Source organism: Beta vulgaris, chromosome 5 (genome assembly GCF_026745355.1).
Source record: "Beta vulgaris subsp. vulgaris cultivar EL10 chromosome 5, EL10.2, whole genome shotgun sequence".
In the NCBI taxonomy this organism is placed as follows: Eukaryota; Viridiplantae; Streptophyta; class Magnoliopsida; order Caryophyllales; family Amaranthaceae; genus Beta; species Beta vulgaris.
The window spans coordinates 18470636-18492436 of record NC_079206.1 but is presented as its reverse complement, the minus strand read 5'-3'; the positions used below and the strand labels follow the sequence as shown (position 1 = coordinate 18492436).

The 21801-nt window shown below is 36.5% G+C and overlaps 3 protein-coding genes across 4 annotated transcripts; all 3 read right to left on the bottom strand.

Moving 5' to 3' along the window:
- Positions 1 to 3225: 3225 nt before the first annotated feature.
- Positions 3226 to 4527, bottom strand: LOC125497855 (uncharacterized mitochondrial protein AtMg00810-like). The gene has a single exon (XM_048645556.1). It carries the CDS (start codon positions 4525 to 4527, stop codon positions 3226 to 3228), a length of 1302 nt encoding a protein of 433 aa, XP_048501513.1.
- Positions 4528 to 7148: 2621 nt separating this feature from the next.
- LOC125497856 (uncharacterized) lies at positions 7149 to 7652 on the bottom strand. Its single transcript, XM_048645557.1, has one exon. It carries the CDS (start codon positions 7650 to 7652, stop codon positions 7149 to 7151), a length of 504 nt encoding a protein of 167 aa, XP_048501514.1.
- Positions 7653 to 9094: 1442 nt separating this feature from the next.
- On the bottom strand, positions 9095 to 19219 carry LOC104893002 (uncharacterized). Of its 2 annotated transcripts, XM_048644798.2 has the most exons (8): positions 18383 to 18524; positions 17701 to 17850; positions 16948 to 17022; positions 16356 to 16872; positions 13412 to 13797; positions 10398 to 10624; positions 10141 to 10288; positions 9095 to 9888 (listed from the first exon to the last, which is right to left on the bottom strand). In XM_048644798.2, exons 2-8 carry the CDS (start codon positions 17722 to 17724, stop codon positions 9760 to 9762), a joined length of 1506 nt encoding a protein of 501 aa, XP_048500755.1. In that variant the 5' UTR covers positions 17725 to 17850; positions 18383 to 18524; the 3' UTR covers positions 9095 to 9759. The 2 variants fall into 2 exon arrangements, with proteins under 2 accessions (XP_048500755.1, XP_010677335.2); XM_010679033.4 differs by lacking the exon at positions 17701 to 17850 and having other exon boundaries at positions 18383 to 19219.
- Positions 19220 to 21801: the final 2582 nt, after the last annotated feature.

Here is a 21801-nt window from a genome sequence, read left to right as displayed (position 1 = left end):
ATTAATTGTGAAGTTTTATTCAGTAGAAGTAGTCTACAGTGTTATTATATTATTATTTATCTCTGCTTGTTATTTATTAGTATCATGCTAAGTTTGTTTATGTATTTAGTATGCAGTTTTCAGCTTTGCTGATTACGTGCTTTGTGTGTGTGTGTGTGTGTTGATCATGGCTATTGTGTGTGTGTTGATCATGGCTATGCCTTATTGATCATGTGATTAATCATTTGGTGAGTAGTCTCTAGGGATCAATAGTGTATCATTCATTTCCAGGTTCAAAGATGATGCATCATGAGTTCAGGGATCAATACTTTGACTTTATACTTTTTGTAGTTGACTTTGACTATTTTTGTTGACTTTAACTTTTGAATTTGACTTTGAGTTTTATTGGTTTGACTTTTAAAGTTGACTTTTATGGTGCACTAAGTTTTATTTTTAAAGCTTATTATGTTTCCCGCTACAAAATTATGTATAAGCCGATACGTTATCACACGAGCGATAATGCGTTGATGATTCTTTAAGTTATATATTGAAAAGGTATTTTGAAAAGTAGAACATGGTCGGAGTGTTACAATGATTAATTGACAGTTCCTACCACTTAAGATTTTCGTTGGTGACTCCTCCCGCTCACACCACCATACCCTCTTTTGTTGTTGTGAATCTCACCCTTATATTTTCCTAGTTAAGCCTAAACCCTCTTTTATAGACTAAACAAGAAAACCTTATTTTGCTAGAATTAGGATACTTCCTCCCCAAGATAATAGTTCTAGAAGATATTACATATACCTAAAAACAATCTTGTTATATAATTAAAATCCTCATCAAATTAAGAAACTAAATAAAACAAAACAAAAAAATCTCATCCACAATTCTTTTTCCATGTAACGCAATTAGAACAATTCTTCATCGTCAAAGTCTTGGTCCACGTCTTAGTACGCATTGGGGAGTATTATATTCAGCATAAAACAACTGAACTGAATTGAATCGAACTCAACTAAACTGATTGCAACTGAACTAAACTAATTTGAATTGAATTGTACTGATTGCAACTGAACTAAACTAAACTGAATTGAATAGAACTGAATTAAATTATTACTAATAGAAATGATAATTGGAGCTAAACTGCGCAAAGTTGAATCGAACTGAAGTGAACTGATTGAAACTTAATTAACTGAACTGAACTGATTGAAACTTAACTAACTGAACTTATTGCAACTGAATTGAACTGAAAAGAAGTTGGGAAGAACAAGCCTTTGATCCATGCAACTTTCTCTTATTAACTTGTAGTGATTTGCATGCAACAGATGTTCAACCCCAAGCTTTAATATCGCTCTTATTCGCCTAAATAAGTGAACGTTTAATCCTTACAAGAGATATTCCGCTCTTAATATCATAACTTCTCTCCTGTCAGTTTTGCTCAACTAATATGCTGGTTTATACTAATGGTGGCTTTTGCGTATTTTTAGTGCTTGTTTGGTTGCAATGGGAATTAAACCCCCAAAGAAATTTACAATTTGTGAGGAATTATAAAATTTCTAGGAATTAGTCTAAATTATGCGGTAGCCATAAAAAAAGTTGTAATTCATAGGAATTTATGAAGGAATTATGAGTGACCAAGGAGAGGGTAGGTAAATAAATTTCTACATTTTGTAGGAATTTCAAATTTTCATGAATTTTCATTATCCCCATTTTCGCACTTCTTGTCAATCAAACAACGACTCAAATCTGAAAATCATGAAAATTTCTATTACCTACATATAATATCTTATATATCAAACAATTACCTAGTGGCTATACATTTTGACAACCAAATAAGTACTCTTCCAAGGGTGTAATCAGGTCAAAAGCAGTTGCTTATAATTAGATTCAAATCTCAACCATGAGGGGGAGGTGCAGGGGCGGAATACCGTATACTTCTACTACTCGGTTTCACAAAATCCCGCTGCCCAAAAGTACTTTTAGAACCTAAAAATAATCTGACCCGCTGTGAGAGAGGCAAAGAGCAGTAGAGGACTTATGCTGACGAGTAACGACGACGTGACACTGTCGCCTGTCGCACTGCCAGTCTGCCTGTAGCCCAGTTTGCCACACAGCCACAGTACAAGTGTACAACAAGACAATTCAATTAGATTTAAGCTTTGCAATTCGTGCCAACAGTAGAGAATTTCCTTTTAGCCCAATTTCACAAGTATGTCTTTCTTACTCCCTCCGTCTTTTTTTATTTGCTACATTTTGCCATTTAGGGGTGTTTCAATTTATTTGCTACATTTGCAAATATTTCCATATATAGTACATAGGTCCCATACTTTATTTACAAATTTGCCATCACTTCCGTACTTGATTTTAAATGTTTCCATATATAATACATAGGTCCCACAATTTACCTATTTGCTTTTTTGTTAATTCCATTTATGTCAATGGTCCCCACTCCCTCCTTGGTCTTTGTGAAAAAGTGCTTGTAGCAAATAAAAAAAGACGGAGGGAGTAATTCTTACTCTTTTTTGTTTCTTTTCCGGTTTCCACAAGTATGAAGTATTAATTTACTTTTTTTCTTGTTTCAAATTGTATTACTTGCTTTCTTGATTGAATTACAACGAAATTGCTTTTTTTTTTATTTGAATATCAATGTGTGTGATTGCTTTTTTGCAAAATATATATCAAATATTCAATGCTACAAAATCAATTAACTAAATATGTAGGAATTTCAACTTATGTATTTTTGGATCTTTTTGAATTTTTGCACAATGTTAGGTTGATTAATTTGGTGCCCCACCATTATTGAAATCCTGGATCCGCCCCTGCTTGTGGTCCAAGATTCATAGAGAAAACTCCAATGAATCAACTACAGTTGTATCAAGTATGCCAATCTGATGAAATTGTTCATCTAACTTTGAAATTCAGTAGATGAATATTGAATAATGCATTGAAATGCTTCAAAGAATATAACAAGAGTTTTAGAGAGAATACAACTCTCTGAATTTTAGAGAGAGGAAAATTATATTGTATTTCATTGAAAAAACAACTATTACAATCTCAGCTATATTTATACAACTAAGCTACAGTAGTAACTAACTCTAGGTGAGCTGTACAAGTTTGTTATTACATATTAACAGAATATGCTCAGCTGGCTTAGTTTGTTAAAGCTGACAGTTGTTGCTTCAGTGCTACTAAAGAGTTGTTGATGCTGCTGATGCCTTGCTGATATTTGGAAGTTGCTGAGGCTTTACATCATGCTTGTGTAACTTCAACACCCCCCCTCAAATTAGGGGATGGAGAGGTAGGAACCATACCTAGTTTGAAAAGTAGGTTTTTATGTTGAGCAACAGGAAGTATCTTAGTAAAAACATCAGCTAATTGATTATGTGTAGGAAGATAGCTAAGTTGAAGTAAGCCTTCTAGAACCTTGTCTCTGGTAAAGTGACAGTCCACTTCTATGTGCTTGGTACACTCATGGAAGACTGGATTGCGAGCAATGTGTAAGGCTGACATATTATCACAATGTAGAGTGACAGGAGTGAGATTAGAGATGCCTAACTCTGTAAGAAGTCTGACTAACCAGCAAGCTTCTGAGGCAGCTTGAGCCATGGCTCTATATTCAGCTTCTGAAGAAGATTTAGAAGTGGTGCCTTGCTTTTTAGATTTCCAACTTATTGGAGAAGTCCCTAGGAGAAGGACATAACCAGTGACAGATTTTCTGGTATTGGGACAGGCAGCCCAATCTGAATCACTATAGGCTTGAAGGGTAAGCTTATCAGAGGCTTTGAGAAGGATTCCTTGACCAGCAGTAGAATTGACATAATGAAGGGTATGAACAAGAGCTTGATAGTGAGCAATTTCTGGAGAATGCATGAATTGGCTTAGACTTTGAACAGCAAAAGCAAGGTCAGGTCTGGTATGAGTTAAGAAGTTAAGCTTACCAACTAAGCTTCTATAAGCTGCTGGATCATGATACAAATCTCCTTCATCAATTAATAACTTGACATGTGTAGGAAGAGGAGTAGAGGTCTTTTTCTGAAAGGTTAAACCACTATCTTGAAGAAGCTCTTTAGTGAATTTGTGTTGAGAGAGAATAAAACCATCAGAAGTGGTGAGGACTTCAATACCTAGGAAGTAATGCAACTTTCCCAGATCTTTTATACTGAAGGTGTTATGTAAATAGGCTTTGAGAGAGTCAATAGTAGCTAAGTTGGTGCCTGTGATGATTATATCATCCACATAGACAGCAAGGATGGTGATATCATCACTTTCTTTCTTGATAAAGAGAGAATAGTCATTTTTAGACTGAAGGAAGCCTTGTGAGAGCAAAGCAGAATTGAGCTTTTGAAACCATTGCCTGCTGGCTTGTTTTAAGCCATAAAGGGATTTGTTAAGCCTACAAACAAGCTTGTGAGGATTAGGAATACCAGTAGGCATATGCATGTATACTTCTTCATGGAGATCCCCATGCAAGAAGGCATTATTTATATCCAATTGATATAAAGTCCATCCTTTGCTAGCAGCCAAAGCAAGGATACTTCTAATAGTAGCCATTTTCACCACTGGAGAGAAGGTCTCTTGGTAATCTATACCATATTTTTGAGTGAAACCCTTTGCAACCAACCTGGCCTTGTATCTATCAATGGAACCATCTGCTTTTCTTTTGATTCTATAAACCCATTTAACCAATAGGTTTCTTGCCTTTAGGAAGAGACACAACATCCCATGTTTTGTTATCTGTTAATGCTGAAAATTCTGAATCCATGGCTTTGACCCATAATGGATCCTTAGCAGCTTCATGATAACTGGTTGGTTCAATAGTAGTGAGCAAGGAGGCTAGGAAAGCCTTAGAAGGTGAAGGAAAATTTTGATAGGAAACCAAATTACACCAGGTAGAAAGAGTAGTGTGAGAACAAATATAGTCATGAAGATGTGTAGAAGGTTTAGAAATTCTGGTAGACTTCCTTAGAGTAGGAAGGGAAGAATCAGAAATAGGAGAAGCAGTAGAAGTAGTAGAAGGAACTGAGCTAGAATCAGGAGTAGGAATAGAAGGTGAATTAGGAGAAGAAGTAGAGAATGGAACTGAGCTAGAATCACTAAGATCAGTTACTGTAGGGAGAAAAATTTGCAAAGGATAAATTTGTGAGAGAGGTTTGTTTGTGGTTGAAGAATAGTGAAAAGGGAAGTGTTTTTCAAAGAAAACAACATCTCTAGATATCAGAATTTTGTGTGTGACAAGATCAAGGACTTTGTATGCCTTTTGTGCAGGAGGGTAACCAAGAAAAATGCAAGGATGAGCTTTGGGATCAAGTTTGGTTCTGTTTACAGAAGTAGTGTTGGCATAACATAAACACCCAAATATTCTCAAGTGTTTAAGAGTAGGTTTGTATTTGAAGAGTTTTTCAAAAGGGGTTGCATTTTGAATGCTGGTGAGAGGCATTCTATTGATCAAATAAGTGGCAGTTAATATACAATCACCCCAATATTTTGTAGGAATTTTTTATTGTAATAGAAGAGACCTTGCTGTTTCAAGCAAATGCTTGTGCTTGCGTTCCACTACACCATTTTGTTGTGGTGTACCACTGCAACTTTTCTGATTTTCAATGCCTCTATCAATAAAGAGCTGTTTCATATCTCCTTCTATAAGATCAGGTGCATTATCTGTTCTCACAGTTTGAACCTGAGTATGAAACTGAGTGGCAATGAAATTCAAGAACTGAGTCATTAAAGCAACAGAATCAGATTTGCTTTTCATTAAATGAGTCCAAGTGACTCTTGTAAAATCATCAACAATTGTAAGGAACATGTTATGACCAGAATAGGTACAAGTTCTGTAAGGTCCCCATACATCTACATGAAGTAGTTGAAAAGCAAAGGTGATTTTATTGAGCTAATAGGAAAAGATCTTCTAGGTTGCTTTCTATTGGACAAATTGCAAAATGTTCAGCTAGACAACCATTAATCTACAGAAGGATCTAATTCTGGAATTTTGTTAAAAGAGATGTGTCCTAGTTTGAGATGCCATAGCTTGGCATTTTCTACAGCAGTGAAACAAGTAGAAAGGTTTGAAGTAGACACAGTAGTATTATTATCTATAGTAGAAACATGAAGAGGTGCAGAAGAAAGAACATCTTCACTTAATTTGTAGAGACCATGCTCCAGCTCACCAAGAACCATGCAGTGGTTCATCAAAGGGCCCTGAATGAAACACTTGTCATGAGTGAATTTAATTGTGTAAGAATCATCTTGACATATTTTGGGAATGGAAATGAGATTAAAATGAAAACCAGGAACATGTAAAACATTTTTAAGCGCTAAGAAAGAACCCAATTTAATGTTTCCAACATGTTTTACCTGAATTTTGCTTCCATCAGGTATAGTTATGAAGTGATTGGTACCAGATACTTCATGATAATTGATAAATAGATTTAAATTGGAACACATATGATCAGTGGCACCACTGTCAATGATCCAATTTTGTTTCAAAACGGAATTTAGACAAAAAATACCTGCTAGTTGAGCACTAGATGCCAGTCCAAGAGAACCTCCAGCATTATGTTCAGTCTGATCAGCAGTGTTGTGTTGATTAAGAGCATCCATCAACTTCACATACTGATCTTTAGTGAATGATGCTTGAATCATCTCACTGTTCTCATCATCAGCTGTTTCACCATGAGCAACTGCTGCTACTTTCTTGCCTTTGGCATACTTATGATTGGCAGGATATCCATGAATTTTCCAGCATCTATCCATGGAGTGACCTCCCATTTTACAGTGATCACAATAAAAGAGTGAAGGTCTTTTGTTACTAGTGAGAACCTTACTAGAATTGTAGCCTGAGTTATTGTTAGTGTTGAATGTAACTCTGGCAGCTTGTTGCTTGTAAGGTTTCTAATCAATCTTCCTTGCTGTGAAAGCTACAACTTCACTGTTGTTCTTAGTAGAGTCTGCAAGTCCTCTGTGACTTTCTTCTTGGCATAAAAGTCTATAGGCTTGTGTTATGTTTGGTAGAGGTTGCATCATGAGTATAGTACTCTTGACCAAAGCATATTTCTGATTTGCTTTCATTAAGAAACATAACAATCTAGCATTCTGTTGTGACTTCAGAATGAGCTTGGTTATGTTACAATTGCAACCAGTACACACACAAGCAGGAATTGGATCAAGACCATCAATCATATCCCATAGAGATTTGATTCTTGTGTAAAAAACTCTGAAATATTTTCATCTTCTTCCTGAGTTACGTCATTCAGTTGTTGTTGCAGACTATATAACTCAGTTCCAGAAAAATTACCAAATCTTTCTTCAAGATTAAGCCAAATCTCTCTTGCTGTTTTGAAATACAATATTGATCTAGCAATGACTTGATCTAATGAAGCAAGAAACCAGGATATAACTAGATCATTGCATCTAGTCCATATTTTCAGTAAATTTGCATTTCCAGATGGTTTTGATATAGAACCATCAACAAAACCTAGCTTATTTCTAGCTGATAATGCAATCACCATGGATCTTTTCCAATCAGCAAAGCCAGAACCAGAAAAAACTATAGGAACTAATTTTGTAGTATTTAAATCAGATGAACTGAGATAATACACATTGTTAGGATCTTGTGAAAATTCAAGATGTGAGTGAGATTCATTTAAGTTTGCATTTGCATTTGAATTTCTAGGTGCCATTCTTTGATGCAATTTGAAGAAATTCAGAAGAAAATACCTCGATTTCTTGATTTCAGCAAGTGGAGAAGATTGATTCAATCGTTAGAAAAACAAATTTGATCTCAGTTCTTCAAATCAGAGATTAAGAATTGATGCGGAACATTTGATTATAATCCAGAACACTTATGCTCTGATACCATGATGAAATTGTTCATCTAACTTCATGAAATTCAGTAGATGAATATTGAATAATGCATTGAAATGCTTCAAAGAATATAACAAGAGTTTTGGAGAGAATACAACTCTCTGAATTTTAGAGAGAGGAAAATTATATTGTATTTCATTGAAAAAACAACTATTACAATCTCAGCTATATTTATAAAACTAAGCTACAGTAGTAACTAACTCTAGGTGAGCTGTACAAGTTTGTTATTACATATTAACAGAATATGCTGAGCTGGCTTAGTTTGTTAGAGCTGACAGTTGTTGCTTCAGTGCTACTGAAGAGCTGTTGATGCTGTTAATGCTTTGCTGATATTTGCAAGTTGATGAGGCTTTACATCCTGCTTGTGTAACTTCAACACAATCCCTGACGTCGACGTGTATGGGAATGATTTTCGACCCGGTAAAGCACTAGCTGGCCATAGGGTATGCAAACATATCTAGGGAAGATCGAAGATGACTTCTTATCCTGGAATCTGGATATGAGGCTGCAGGAAGTACGGATCTAGAAATATGTTTACTTACTGATTCTACGAAAGCTCTTGAATCAGACGAGGAACTTATGGATTCCGTCTCATTGTCACTCGCAGGTACTAACCATAGATTAAAGTAGAAGTAAAAGACCAAGTTTTTTATGTTAATTTTCTCTACATGTATCCAATTTGTTTTTATGTTACATTTTGCAAATTTTAAACATTTGAATGAACAGATTTTCTGAATGAATTTTCGTTTCGCACATGAAGAAAGACGTAACCTCATGCAGCTCTAAGATTCTGATCTTCTGTTTTTAAGTCAGACAATTTTCTGAAAGTTGAATTAAATGATCATTTGATTTTTTAAGTCAGACATTCTCAATACGTCAAGACTTGAAAGAATGAAGGCCCCGTTTGGTAGGACGTAAAATATTTTCAGTGTAAAAATGATTTTCATGGAAAACAATTTACAATGGAAAACACAATTCCAAAATTAGTTTTCCGTTGTTTGATTCGATGTAAGAAAAATGATGAAATGAAAGAAAAATGAAAGGGAAAGTAAGGAGGTAGTGACATGAGTGTACAAGAGAGAAAAGGAAAATAGTTTTCCCTTCATTTTGAAAGGAAAATGGTTTTCCATCATTAGGAGAGTAATTTTACCCCAAAAGAAAATGATTTTACACTCTTTTGCCAGCCAAACAATGTAAAACTGAAAATAGAGGAAAACAGTTTTCCTAGAAAACGTTTTACACCCTACCAAACGGAGCCGAAATGGTAAATAATTGGTGTATAATCTGTAGGACTTGAATAATATACAAAAGAAAATAATGTTTCAAATAGCAATTTGATTATCCCTTAGAGACAAAAACACAAGTTCAGGAGTGAGATTGTTTTTTCATGGAGAAAAAATAACTCCCCATGGAGATTTTAAGGATGCTTCCCTAATAAAATTACACTTAAAATTCACTCCCATTATCGCAATTTATTAACGACTACCAAATGGGCCATTAGAAATATTCTGTTGCTAAGTCATCTTAGAGCACATTTACACTTTATTTGGAAGGAGAAGGGGAAAGATAATCTCTCCAATCTGGGAGGGACGATATTTATTAAAAAGGGAGGGAAAGTAGATCCTTCCCTCTCCCTCCCCTCCCTTCCCCCAATGTATCCACTATCCACATAAGGGAATTTGTTCCCCTCCTTATCCCTTCCATCCCTTTCCCTCCGTTTCCTTCTATCCAAATAAAGTGTTAAGAAGCCGACTACTGTACTATTGCGGTAAAGCAGACTTCCCAATGCACATTGAATCTATGATGTCTTGCTCCATAATTTCAAAGAATTTCATCAAGCACCAAACTGTGTTCCCTACCCAAGGGAGAAAGAATTGTCACCCGACTGACCTCAAGGTGTATTTCTCTTTGTGTTCCAGTCACCTATCCTTCTGAATGTTGTTTACAACCTTTGGGACCATAATGCTCAGAGCTACGTCGTACAGCCTTCCTACAAAGGTAGCAGTAGTGGTTTTGGCATGCCCAGCAGAAGATGTGATTATTGTTTCCAACCTGTAATCAATATAAATACACAAGTTCACATATGAAACCATATACAGTAAAGTATAATACACAACGAAGTCCAATATTCATATCTATATAAATATATGGTCAAAAGAATGTGTGCAATGGAGACCCCGAAGGAGCAAGTGTTGCAATTATTTTTAAGAACAAAAGTACTATGTCTATAATTTGGAGCTCTACAAATTTGTTTCGGTAAAAAAGTTGTATAACGTTGATCAGATCCATGAATGTATGACATGCCTTAGCATTCAACTGCCCACACATAGGACAAGGTCGAGCATTTGCAGGAAAAGCTTGAGCTTGCAACTGACCCAGGACTTGACGAGCATTAATCCGCACTTCCCACTCCTCAACCATTTCTTGTGGGAAAAGTTCACATGTTCCATCTCTTCATATAGTCGCAGAAACAATATCAGTAGAGTTAAATTTCCATGACAAAATAAATATTTGACAGATTAAACCAAATCAGCTACACTGCTCGTGAATTAACTACAAACCTGTAATGCTCATATCCACTAATTTCTTTGTTACAGCGGTAGCAAAAGAAATGGCCACACTGAGTACACACCATCTTATTGCAACCTTCAGTTCTAGAGATAGCTATCTTGCACGATGGGCATTGCTTAGCATCACGGAGAATCTCCGTCACACTTCGAAGTTCATTTATCATATCAAGCTCTTTACGTCTTTGTTCAGACATAAGATGGGATGAATTTTGGCGCTCCTGCATTCATAAACTTTGATGTTAAGATTCCATTTCTAATCATTAATTAGAAAAAGATAATACTGTATTTCACTACAAAAATAAGATCCCCTGCCTGGGGCCTGGAATTAAATACTAAAAGTACAATGCTAATACACTCAATAAAATTGTTCACAAAATTAGCCAAAACTGAAACCAAATAGGAATTCTGAATTCCAGTTAAGCATATAAAATTACAAAAGTACCACCAGGCACCAGCCAAATTCTTCTACAAGTTATGTGACTTTCTTTATTGAAATTCAGGGGATTGGAGAACTATGTTCGAGCAGTGAATTTTCCACAAGCGCACACACCGCACGCACACACACAAGCAAACAAACAAGAAAAGAATTTATATACACCAGAAAGGAGAGGGAGGGGATAATTGGGTTGTTATATTAAGGACTTTTAGGTTTGTTTGGCTTACTTTCCACTCAAATGCATGGAGGATAAGTGAACGACCCCTCTATCTGCTATGTAATCTCCTACATAACCTAAAAGTCATATATTAGCGGGTTTTTTCAATATATTGAAGTTTCTGATAGCTAAGTTCCTGAAATTATGTTACGCATACCCTTGTTGCAAGTTCTATGCAAACAATTCATGTGTGTGGATCTCAAAACATGGGAGAAGGTAAGTTGATTTATCATAATTCCTGAACATTACGTGTCATAAGAAAATAAGGTGGGAACTACAGTGAGCATCTTCACCTTCTCCCCATAAGACACAGATTCTGATTCTCACAACTCCAGGATCCGATCTACCTCTACCTCGTCTCCGTTCCCTGGGTGACACTTATCTTACTAAGAAATATGTGGCATTGTGGGGGTGCTTGGCAATTAGAGTTTTGGAGTAAAAAGAGAATTTTGGATCACTTTTAGAGTTTTGACTAGTCAAAAACTGTAAAAGAGGTGTTTGGTAAAATAGAGTTTTAGAGAGAGTTTTCGAATGAGAACTCTCAAAATGAAAAAGCTCCTACTAGGAGCTTTTTCTTTAGAGGATTAGGTACAAACATTTTCAATGAATTTTTTGCCTCTAATAATACTACTACACATTGTATTAAAATGTCTATAAATGTCATTTTACTCAAACAAATGGTAATAAGCTTTTAGCAATTGGTTAATTATTACCAAACATATTTATAAAAAAAAAGGTTGTCAAATCAGCAGTCAAATCTACTAAGCAAAAAGTTAAAACTCTAACAACAAACTCTAAACTCTAACAGCTAAACTCTAAACTCTATTTGTCAAACCGTCTCACTAATAATCCAGAAAATTGATATTACATATATATGCAGTCATTCAAGAAGAGCACATTTCCCGAATAACAATATGCCATCAGTTATTCACCAAGCTTGCTTGGTGAAGGTTACGTCACAAGTTTCTGTTATATCCCCGTACTCTCAAACGTTAACCTGCGTAGGGCTGGGAAAGGTTCTGGTCCAGTAGGGTCCTTCTTACCAAGGGCTTCCCCGTGAGGCCCCCAAAAAAATCAGTTGTTAAGTGACATAGCTAGTCCCATTACCCCTCATGGTCCTTTCAGTAGGTGGTAGTATATATGATCTAATGGTAATCCATTTCTAGGTCATTTTGCTGAAGATATGTTTACCAAATGTTCATAGTAATGTTTTCATCCCCAAATATCTCACTTCATCAACTTTTATTACCATCTATTAGCACTTTAAAGGTGGAATTGTGTGGTAATGAAGGTGGAATTGTGTGGTAACGGAAATTCATGTAGGAAAAATCACAATTTTAGGATGAAGTTCCATTACCATGGGAATTATCAAAAGTGGTTTCTTTACAAAATTACATATAAATTCATCACCGTGACTGTAGTTTATAAGCAGCTACCAGCAATACTGGGGAGCTTACCAAACTGTTTATTTTGATCCTCAAAAATCTGAATTTGTCAACACAAAATTAGATGCATGATGACTGTGTTAGCAAATCGATATGCAATAACTGCATTTAAGTTAAAAATCATCATATTTGTTATATTAGCATTCTGCATAAGATAAACAATCATATACTTAGAATGACCAGGAGAACGCATATAAGCTGTTAGTCTCTAGGGATAAGTTCAACTAAGCTAATTCAGTAAAAGCAGACCAATACAGAAAGAAATTGGCAGTCAAGTAATACTAAAAGTATATGACCTCTCCCCATAACAGTTTTTGTTCAATACAGGTCACTACAACAGCTCAAACACAAATTTATGTCCATACTATCAAACTGATGAATCATGGAGGTGCCAGACAGATGCAAATGACCAGGTAAAACTTTGGCTATAGGAAGCAAAATAGACAAGATTGAGTACTTGGCAAGTTATGGGGCATGGGCCCAGCGACTCACAGGAAGATCTTCATGTCAGTCTTATGCTTCCTTTTCAGAGTGAAAAGATATATGGCCAACCAGATGAAGAGTGTATTCTATAATAACAAAGATGCCCGTGGTAAAAGAGGGACAATAGTGAGATACGTACAAGGTGTTGGACTTGAACCCCAGTCCATGGTAAAACACTGCTGATTCAGAAAATGAGAACAGATGCAAAAAATTATCTATACTTTGAGAACCAAGGTGCTAAAGGGATGAGAACCGGGACAGATGAGTGAACTACTAATCATATGGTAAAACATCATCAAAGGAAATGATGAGACCAGATACCCTGTCCTACCCCAGACTTCACCTAAATAACTAATTTGCATTCAAGTCTCCTGTAGGCTAAGGTTTGAACTTGCGAATAAAAACATTATCGAACAGCTCTTACCTCCAATATTTTAAGCTTCATCTCTGGTGTCATGCATGCTATCCCCACATGGCGTTTCTCCCTGCAAAGAGTGCAAAAGCTAAAGAAGCACTTAGAACATTGCGCATGTTGGTCGTCATCTTCCAAACAAGCTGTTTCACATCTGGGGCAATAAGCTATATCAGACATTGCATCAAGGGTTTTTTGCAACATCATAGATTCCCAACGTTCAAATGCCTCATCCCCCAGCAGCCGTTTCAATAAACCAGGTGGGATCATACAGCCACATTTAGTCGTTGGACATTGCAGCTTGTTAACTGTCCCTTCCTTCACATGCACTTCAGTATAAGTGGTCATGCATTTTACACAAAAGAAGTGATGACATGGCAATCTCAAAAATTCCGCTCCTGGACAAAAGAATAATATGAACAGTGAGCAAGGACAGTAAGAAAGCCCTCGAAATATTAATGTGCAACACTTCAGCACTTCATTAGGCTTTCAGTTCTTCCCCTTTTCATGTTTCTATGTAAAAAAAGAAAAGGTCTATGAACCATCTAAACAGAAGTGTCATCCTGCAGATATCCTGAAATTCAGTCACTTATGCCATCATAATACTACAATAGGAGAACAGGCTTCTGATCGCATTTTGCTTCAGATGTTCTGGAGTTGTGATTGTCTTTCGCTAAGCATGTACCGATTGAAATCATCTTCGCCAATAACTACTATAACATTTATTTCATAGAAATCTAGTATTACATCCATTATCTAAGCATCAGTCTTGAGAGGACATGATCAACCTCCTTCAATTCCAAAATTTTTGAACTCCAGTAGTCCAGTCTACTCTGGTAAGTAGGGTGAGAAATTAGTTAGGTATTTGTTTCGGTGTTAAGGACCAAAGATGAGAAAATCCAGTAAGTTGGAATCTAATCTTCAGACCTAAGGCCAATGATAATTTGGATTTTTGACACTTGCGGCTTCTTTGGTAAAAGGTAGAGAACAAAATTGTAGTTTATAGTTTAAACTGTTTCTACATGGCATGTCTCATGCAAGTTTCCAAGGTAATACGTCTCTCTTCGCAATGTCTTTATTCATTTTCAATACACTCATAAATATTTGGAGATGTTGAGGTATGAGCAATCAAGAAATGCATTTTAAGAAAGAAATTTGCTATTGACTATGCATTACACTTGAATACTTCAGTGAGACATATCATAAAAATTAAGTTCAATTTTAAAAAATGCAACCTTCCATGATATATAATCATATAACAAATATGGGGATCTGTGTATGTTGCTGTGACGGGAGATAATTAAGGCATTTTACATCCCTTATTGCCAGAGAGGCGAATCCAGGATTTATAACTTGGAGGGGCGGGTGGAACAACAAGCTAAACCCCGTATCACATAAACTCACAAGGGTAGCAATAAGCTTAATAGGCAGATTGACCAATAGCTGACAGCCTGACACAAACTGACAATGACAGATTGATATTTGATAATGACAGATCCAAAACATATATTGACGTATGGTTAATCATATTTTGAAATTACTTTCATAATTTTATAGTTGTTAGCTTCACAATAGGGTTTAAAAAATTGAATGATTAGAGTTGGATACAAGTAAAAGTTGGCTGCATAAAAACCAAGGAAAGAAAAGAAAAGAACAAAGAAGTTTTTTGGGGAATAGGAAGAAAGATCAAGCAAAACAAAGTTGGAAGGGGGGAAAAATCAACAATAATTAATTTCAAAAAGGAAAAAGGAAAAAGGAAAAAAGAACAAAAAAAGCAAAAGGTGCACTACAAGCGATTCTGCACGGGGATAGAAACTAGGATTATAACGTCAAAGGGTAAATTACCACTGCTCCACTCCTTTACAGTTGATGTACATTTACAAGTTTATCTTCTATATTAAGAAAAATCTTAAAGCGATAACAAGAATTTTTTTTGGGTGGGCACGTGCCAACCAGAACCCTTATTAGGTTCGCTGCCCCAGCTTGATACCTTGTAGTATAAGGTTTTCAAAAGCTTTATATATGGAAAGTCGAGAAGGGAATACCAGGACAACACACCAAAGAACAATGGATTATAAAGATTATAAAGATCCTGAGCAGCCATTAAAGATCCTGCACTGAAGTGATTTTCATTAAACCCAACAAAAGCTTCCGACCTATTACAGGGAGTTCGGATGCAACTTCAAACACATTGACAGCTCCAGCTTTGCTACCTATTTTTTTCTATAGAACAGGAGAGCGATTCAATAATTTAGTATGGAACACCTTCTAGTAAGACCAGTGTTACCTAATTCGCCTTTTGAATTCGCCAATTCGCCCAAAATGAGCCAAAAATGAACCAAAACCGACCATAATTCGCTTTTCTCAATTCGCGATTCGCGGGGGAATTAGGGAATTAGGTAACACTGAGTAAGACCAAAACGAGCAGACACATTAGATTGACAAACAATTGACCCAAGGTTTCAGGTCAAGAAATGCTTAATTCATGAACTCTTTAGTGATTTTAATGAGAGCATAATGTCAATTAAGAAGCTAGCATGGAAGCATAGCTAAGTAAAAGTGATTACTATAAGCTCTAGTCAAACAATAAAATCAAAATGAACTCAAAAACTTGTATTATGCTTAAGGGATAAAAAAGACCCATCATACTTTAATGACCAATATACAACCATGCTAAAAGACATGCAGGGCATGTTCTATTCAATTGAATTAGACTCGTCTTAACATGTCTAAACTTATCTTATTGAATCTGAACTTATTGTAGCTACGGCCTAGGGATTGAACTTACCTGAATTTCTCTAAACTTATTTGAACTTGTATCTTCAGAAATAAATTAATAAGCCGAAAAGAATACAACAAATGTGGATGATCAAAAGCAACTTTCTTAAAAACATTGTCAACTAGGCCCAGATTACCAAATATTTGGACATAATGGAGAAGAAATAATTAATAGTACCTGCATACTCGCTGAAACAGATGCAACATTCATGAAATCCACTCAAGAAATTCTCATGTTGTCTCTCATCATTGTAACTCTTCATTGATGGAATATCAAAGTTAGGAGAAACACCTCCAGAGATAGCACGCCTATCTGAAGCAGTTTTCACATTGTAGGGTCCAAGCACAAGTTCTTTATCAAAACCAAGGTACGTAAGAGAAGAAATATGTAACCATTCTACCCACTGGTACAGGATCTCTTGTCCTGGTTGCTCATTCCACAACATGTCTAGCATGGAGCAAAGCTTGGAAATTCCAGATTTATGCAGCCATTGAACTGAGAGTGTGAAAGAGGGTGGACCATGACTTGGATATGATCTAGGCAGCAAGCAAGTCAAAACAATAGGTGACAGATAATTAACCTTGAAAGTATATACGAATTCATCTGAATCACCCAATTTGGAGTCAGCCTGAGCATCTGCCTTTAGTTTAGCTGATACTGGATACGCACTAGGAAGTTCAATTTGTATGTAAATCTGCAAAAGAAAAGATGACATCAGCTTATATGCAGCTATTAGTGAATGATCTCGAGCTTTCTGAAGAAGCCAAACCTGGAAAGATCGCAAGCCTCGTCTATTTTCAAGGACATGGACATTGTCTCCATAGATAGACTCCATAGCAATCAACTGAAAATATTCGATAAATAATATCTAAGAAACTCTTATATATAATAAAAATATATTAGAAGTGAACTTCCTAGAAAAAGATTATACAGCTTTCTACAAGTATCGTGTTCTGTGAATATTAGTGCAAAAAGAGGTGCGCTCTTTTCCTTTAGTTTCTTCAATCCAACTGTTCAGCCTTTGTCTAACTGCTCTCAAGCAGCTTAGGACGGAAAGAACAAAAAGTTCACTCCAAAGGATACAGTAAAGAAAAGCGAAATTTCAAAACCAGAAAAGGCAAAGACAATTCTAGACTCTAGAGGATGTACACTTACCAAGAAAATTTCCTTAACAAAGATGCAGTGAGACAACAGGCCTAACAAGGTTCTAAAACCCACGCACAAGACAAAATGTTAAGATGTGCGCCTGCCGCCTAGGATACAGGAGGTATATATTTGGCATAGTTGAAACTACGACTGTTCTTATGAAGAATTTTCAACAGTTTTGAGTTTTGACAAATAACTAAGCCACAGAATTTTCATTACAATGCATCCAAACATCATAGCCTATAGACAAGAAGAACGGAATTGGCAACTCAATTTTGTCAAAAGCCACAAAAAACATATACATATAGGCAAGAAGAGCGGAATTGGCAACTCTCTTTTGTCAAAAGCCAAAAAAAATCATATATACAAACTTTACATTGTGACCAGTCACCAGAGGCATGCCACGAGCACCTTAGCGCAGCTTATCTTCCTCTATTACAGCCATGAAACGAACCCATAGCCTCAGGAAGCATTTCAATGCAAACCGCATTATCCTAATCATGATGGTAGACGGTTCCGAGATATACTGCAAATTTCTGGGCTTCAATATTTGCAGAAGTCATGGAAACTAAAGCACATACAAAAAAAAAAGCATCTTATTTTAAGCCTACATATCATTAACAATCTCAATAACCACGCGGTACATATGCTCTTCTCCAGTCATCATACCTCATATAACCCTTAAGCCGCCTTACAAGGCCCTCCCACCACCCCTATCCAGAGGGAGCAAAATGAAATAACTGTGTAGAATATATTTAACGTAGATTTCTCAAGTATAGAGCTTATATCTTGTTACACACTTCAATACCAATAAATGGAGTTAGTCTAAATTAGTAATATAATAACACTGATCAACTTCATGCTTAACAGCCCCTTCAATAAGTGGACAACACAAACAATTCAATCCTCACCTTCTTTTCTCTATTAAAATCAAGCTTATGATCACTATTGGAGTTAATATCACACAAAATCTACTACACATTTAGCCTACTAATAACAATCAAAAACACATTTAACAATAAAAAAAAATTAGAAGTATATGAATTAACCAAACATACCTCATCTTCTTGAGCTTGATCATTAATTCTAATCTGTTCCTCAGATAATTCAACTTCTTCAACCCCAAATTGCAACTCCTCCAATCTTCTAACAACATCATCAACACCACTCTCCTCACTCAACTCAGATCCTTCAATCTTCTCCCCACCAACTATTACCACATCAACTTCACATTTTCTCTCTCCTACCTCACTTTCTCTCTCATCCACCTCCTGCCCATCTCCATTCTCCCCAAAATTGGACCCACCCTCATCATATTTCGGCTCAAGAAGAGATTTTTTGACTTGGGTCCCACCATTTTTGGACACCCACTTGAAATTTATTCGACTTGAGGGATTAAAATTTGAGGTTGAAGAAGTTTGAGGTTGTTCTATATCATCCTGATGATGATCAGAACTGGGTACTTGGTTTTTTTGGTGTTCATTTAGAGGTTTCACCGTCCAATCATCGTTTTCTTGGCGGCGTTGATAGAAAGTTTGCTTCTTTTGCCGACTCTTCCTCATAATTTTTCACAAAATCAATCAAATTAACAAATAAAAAAATCAGTGCTAGGAATAAGAGAAAATTTGTGATTCTGTATAATAGTTAAATATTGGTTTTTTTTCCCGACTTTTTTCCTTGTTTTTGTAAATAGAGTTACAATACCACATAATTCTTCAGCTAGAACAGCAAACAGAAGAAAATTAAGAAAGAAGAGGCAAAATTAATGGAGTATTAGGTATATATGGTTAAATTAAGGCTGCGAATAAAAAACAAATAGTAAAAAATCAGGAATAACATAAAAGTGTTAATGAAAGTGCGAACCCCGTCAAATAAATAAAAAATAGTCCGTAATTATAATGGTGGAAGTCGGTTGTTCAAGACTTCTAGTTACATTCACTTTTCTTGATGATCTTGATGTATTATTAGGTGATATTTTATCGGAATTTTTTCCTTGAATAATGCAAAAGTGGGTTTTAATTCCCAAAATATGCCCAAAAAAACTAAAATTCCCTGCGTACCGTCCACGTAGGACGGCACGTGAGAAAATTTTTTTTTTTTTGTTTTAACCCACGGAAACCGCTACTCTGAGTAGCGGTTTAATTTCAAAATAAACCGCTACTCTGAGTAGCGGTTTATATATATAAACCGCTACTCAGAGTAGCGGTTTATTTTGAAATTAAACCGCTACTCAGAGTAGCGGTTAACCTGCGCAAAATACGGTAAGCAGATATCAGCTTTCATTATAAACCGCTACTCGGAGTAGCGGTTTACAAAAAAAAAAAAAAAAAAAAAAAAAATTTTTTTTTTTTTTTTTTTTTTTTTTTGTAAACCGCTACTCCGAGTAGCGGTTTTACCTAAGTTGAAAAAAAAAAAATTTTCTCGGCACTTGTAAACCGCTACTGCAAGTAGCGGTTTTACTAAAAAAAAAAAATTCTCGCGTGCCGTCCTACGTGGACGGTACGCAGGGAATTTTAGTTTTTTTGGGCATATTTTGGGAATTAAAACCCAATTTTGCATTATCCAAGGAAAAAATTCTATTTTATCGCTTTGTGTTAGTATTAGTTCTATTAGGTGTCTCGTGTTCGTAGAGAAGATAGAACTTTTTCTTTTTGGCACCAAACAAGTATGGGAAAATCGTTGTCCTCATAAGATTTTCTCTTTGTATTGATGGATAATTTATCTTTAGAGTTCAATTTTGGTCATCTCTATTATACTACCTCTGTTTCTTTTTAATTGTTACACTTTGACATTTTACACTATTAACAAATTGCACTTTGACCCTCGTTTGTGATTTATACGTGAATAAAAACATTTTTTTTTTTTTTTTGAGGGGAAAAGCAAGCCAGCTAGATTAATTAAGGGACAAATTGTCCATGAGTACATAAGGAGCCACTTCCGGAGGGACATGATTCTCCCATACTTGTTCAACTCCGAAGGGTACTAGCTTAGCTAAGTGATGAGCAACAAAGTTTCCATCACGTTTAACATGAGACCAGACTAAAGAAGGAAAATACAAGCAAGCAGAGAAGATGTCATGAAGGATAGTATCGAGATCAGAGAGGTCGGGAACATTGTTGGATAGCCGCCTAATAACAACTTGGCAGTCTGACTCAAGGATAATGTTCTGAAGTCCATAACGTTTCCCCAATCTTAAAGCTGCAACAATGGCTTTTGCCTCTGCAAGTTCCGGAGCCCAGAAAGCTTTGACACGTCTGGTGGCCGAGAAAATAACAGACCCAGAGGAGTTACGAGCCACAATACCCAGTCCAATCCAACCCGCAATAGCCAAGCATGCATCTACATTGATTTTAACAACACCAGGAGGGGGGGCGAGCCAATAGCGTGGGCTTTGGCTGCTGTTGGTTTTGGGAGGAGGGTAGATGCACTTAGCATAGCGCCCTTGCTCGTCAAATAATCTAAGAACACGAGCCATGAGAAGGTGGTTTGGTGTGCTTTTATTGTGAAAAACTTTTTGATTTCGTTCACCCCAGATACACCAAGCTAGGTACAGCCCTTTAATTCGCACCTCCTTAGTAAGGCTGCGCCAATGAACCAAAGCATCACACATTGAAGGGAAAGCAGCAACATTCTTCATATCATCACATCCGCAGTCAACCCATAATTCAGCAAACCTGGGGCAATTAAAAATAGCGTGACCTGCTGTCTCGACCGCTCCACAATCCCAGGGACACAAGTCATCATCGAGCAAGTGACGATGCTTCAAAAGGCCACGAGTAGGCAGCGAATTCGTGCATAATCTCCACAGAAAATGGCGGACTTTCGGACTAACATCGAAGCTCCATAAATCCATCCATGCTTGATGGAAGTTTGCAAAATTAAACCCCTTGCCTAGTATGTATGCAGACTTGACTGAGTAAATACCATCTTTTGTGAGTGCCCATGTTAGCTCATCATCAATATTCTCATTGCTAAGGGGAAGGGCTAGAATACACCTTTGGTCTCGCTCATTAAAACAATTTTCAACAACATCAATTTTCCATGATGAGCTGCGAGAGTCGATCAAATCTGCCACCATAAGAACATCCGAGCGCCTAGGTGTCACAAGTGTTTTACCCTCCTCATCGACAATCCATGGGTCCTCCCAAATCCTCACTTTCTTCCCATTTCCAATGCGCCAAATCATACCTTCTTTCAGTAAGGCCTTTGAACTCCATATACTCTTCCATGAATAGCTACAAGAAACACCAAGAGAAGCATCAATGAAATCATGGTTAGGGTAATATTTTGCTTTCATGACTCGTCCCAACAGAGAATTTGGTTCCCGAACTAGTCTCCATGCTTGACGCCCAAGTAGAGCATCGTTAAAAACAGCAATGTCCTTGAACCCCATGCCACCAAGGCACTTTGAAGTGCACATAAACTCCCAATTCTTCCAATGAGTCTTCCGCTGAGAGTCACTGCTACCCCACCAGAA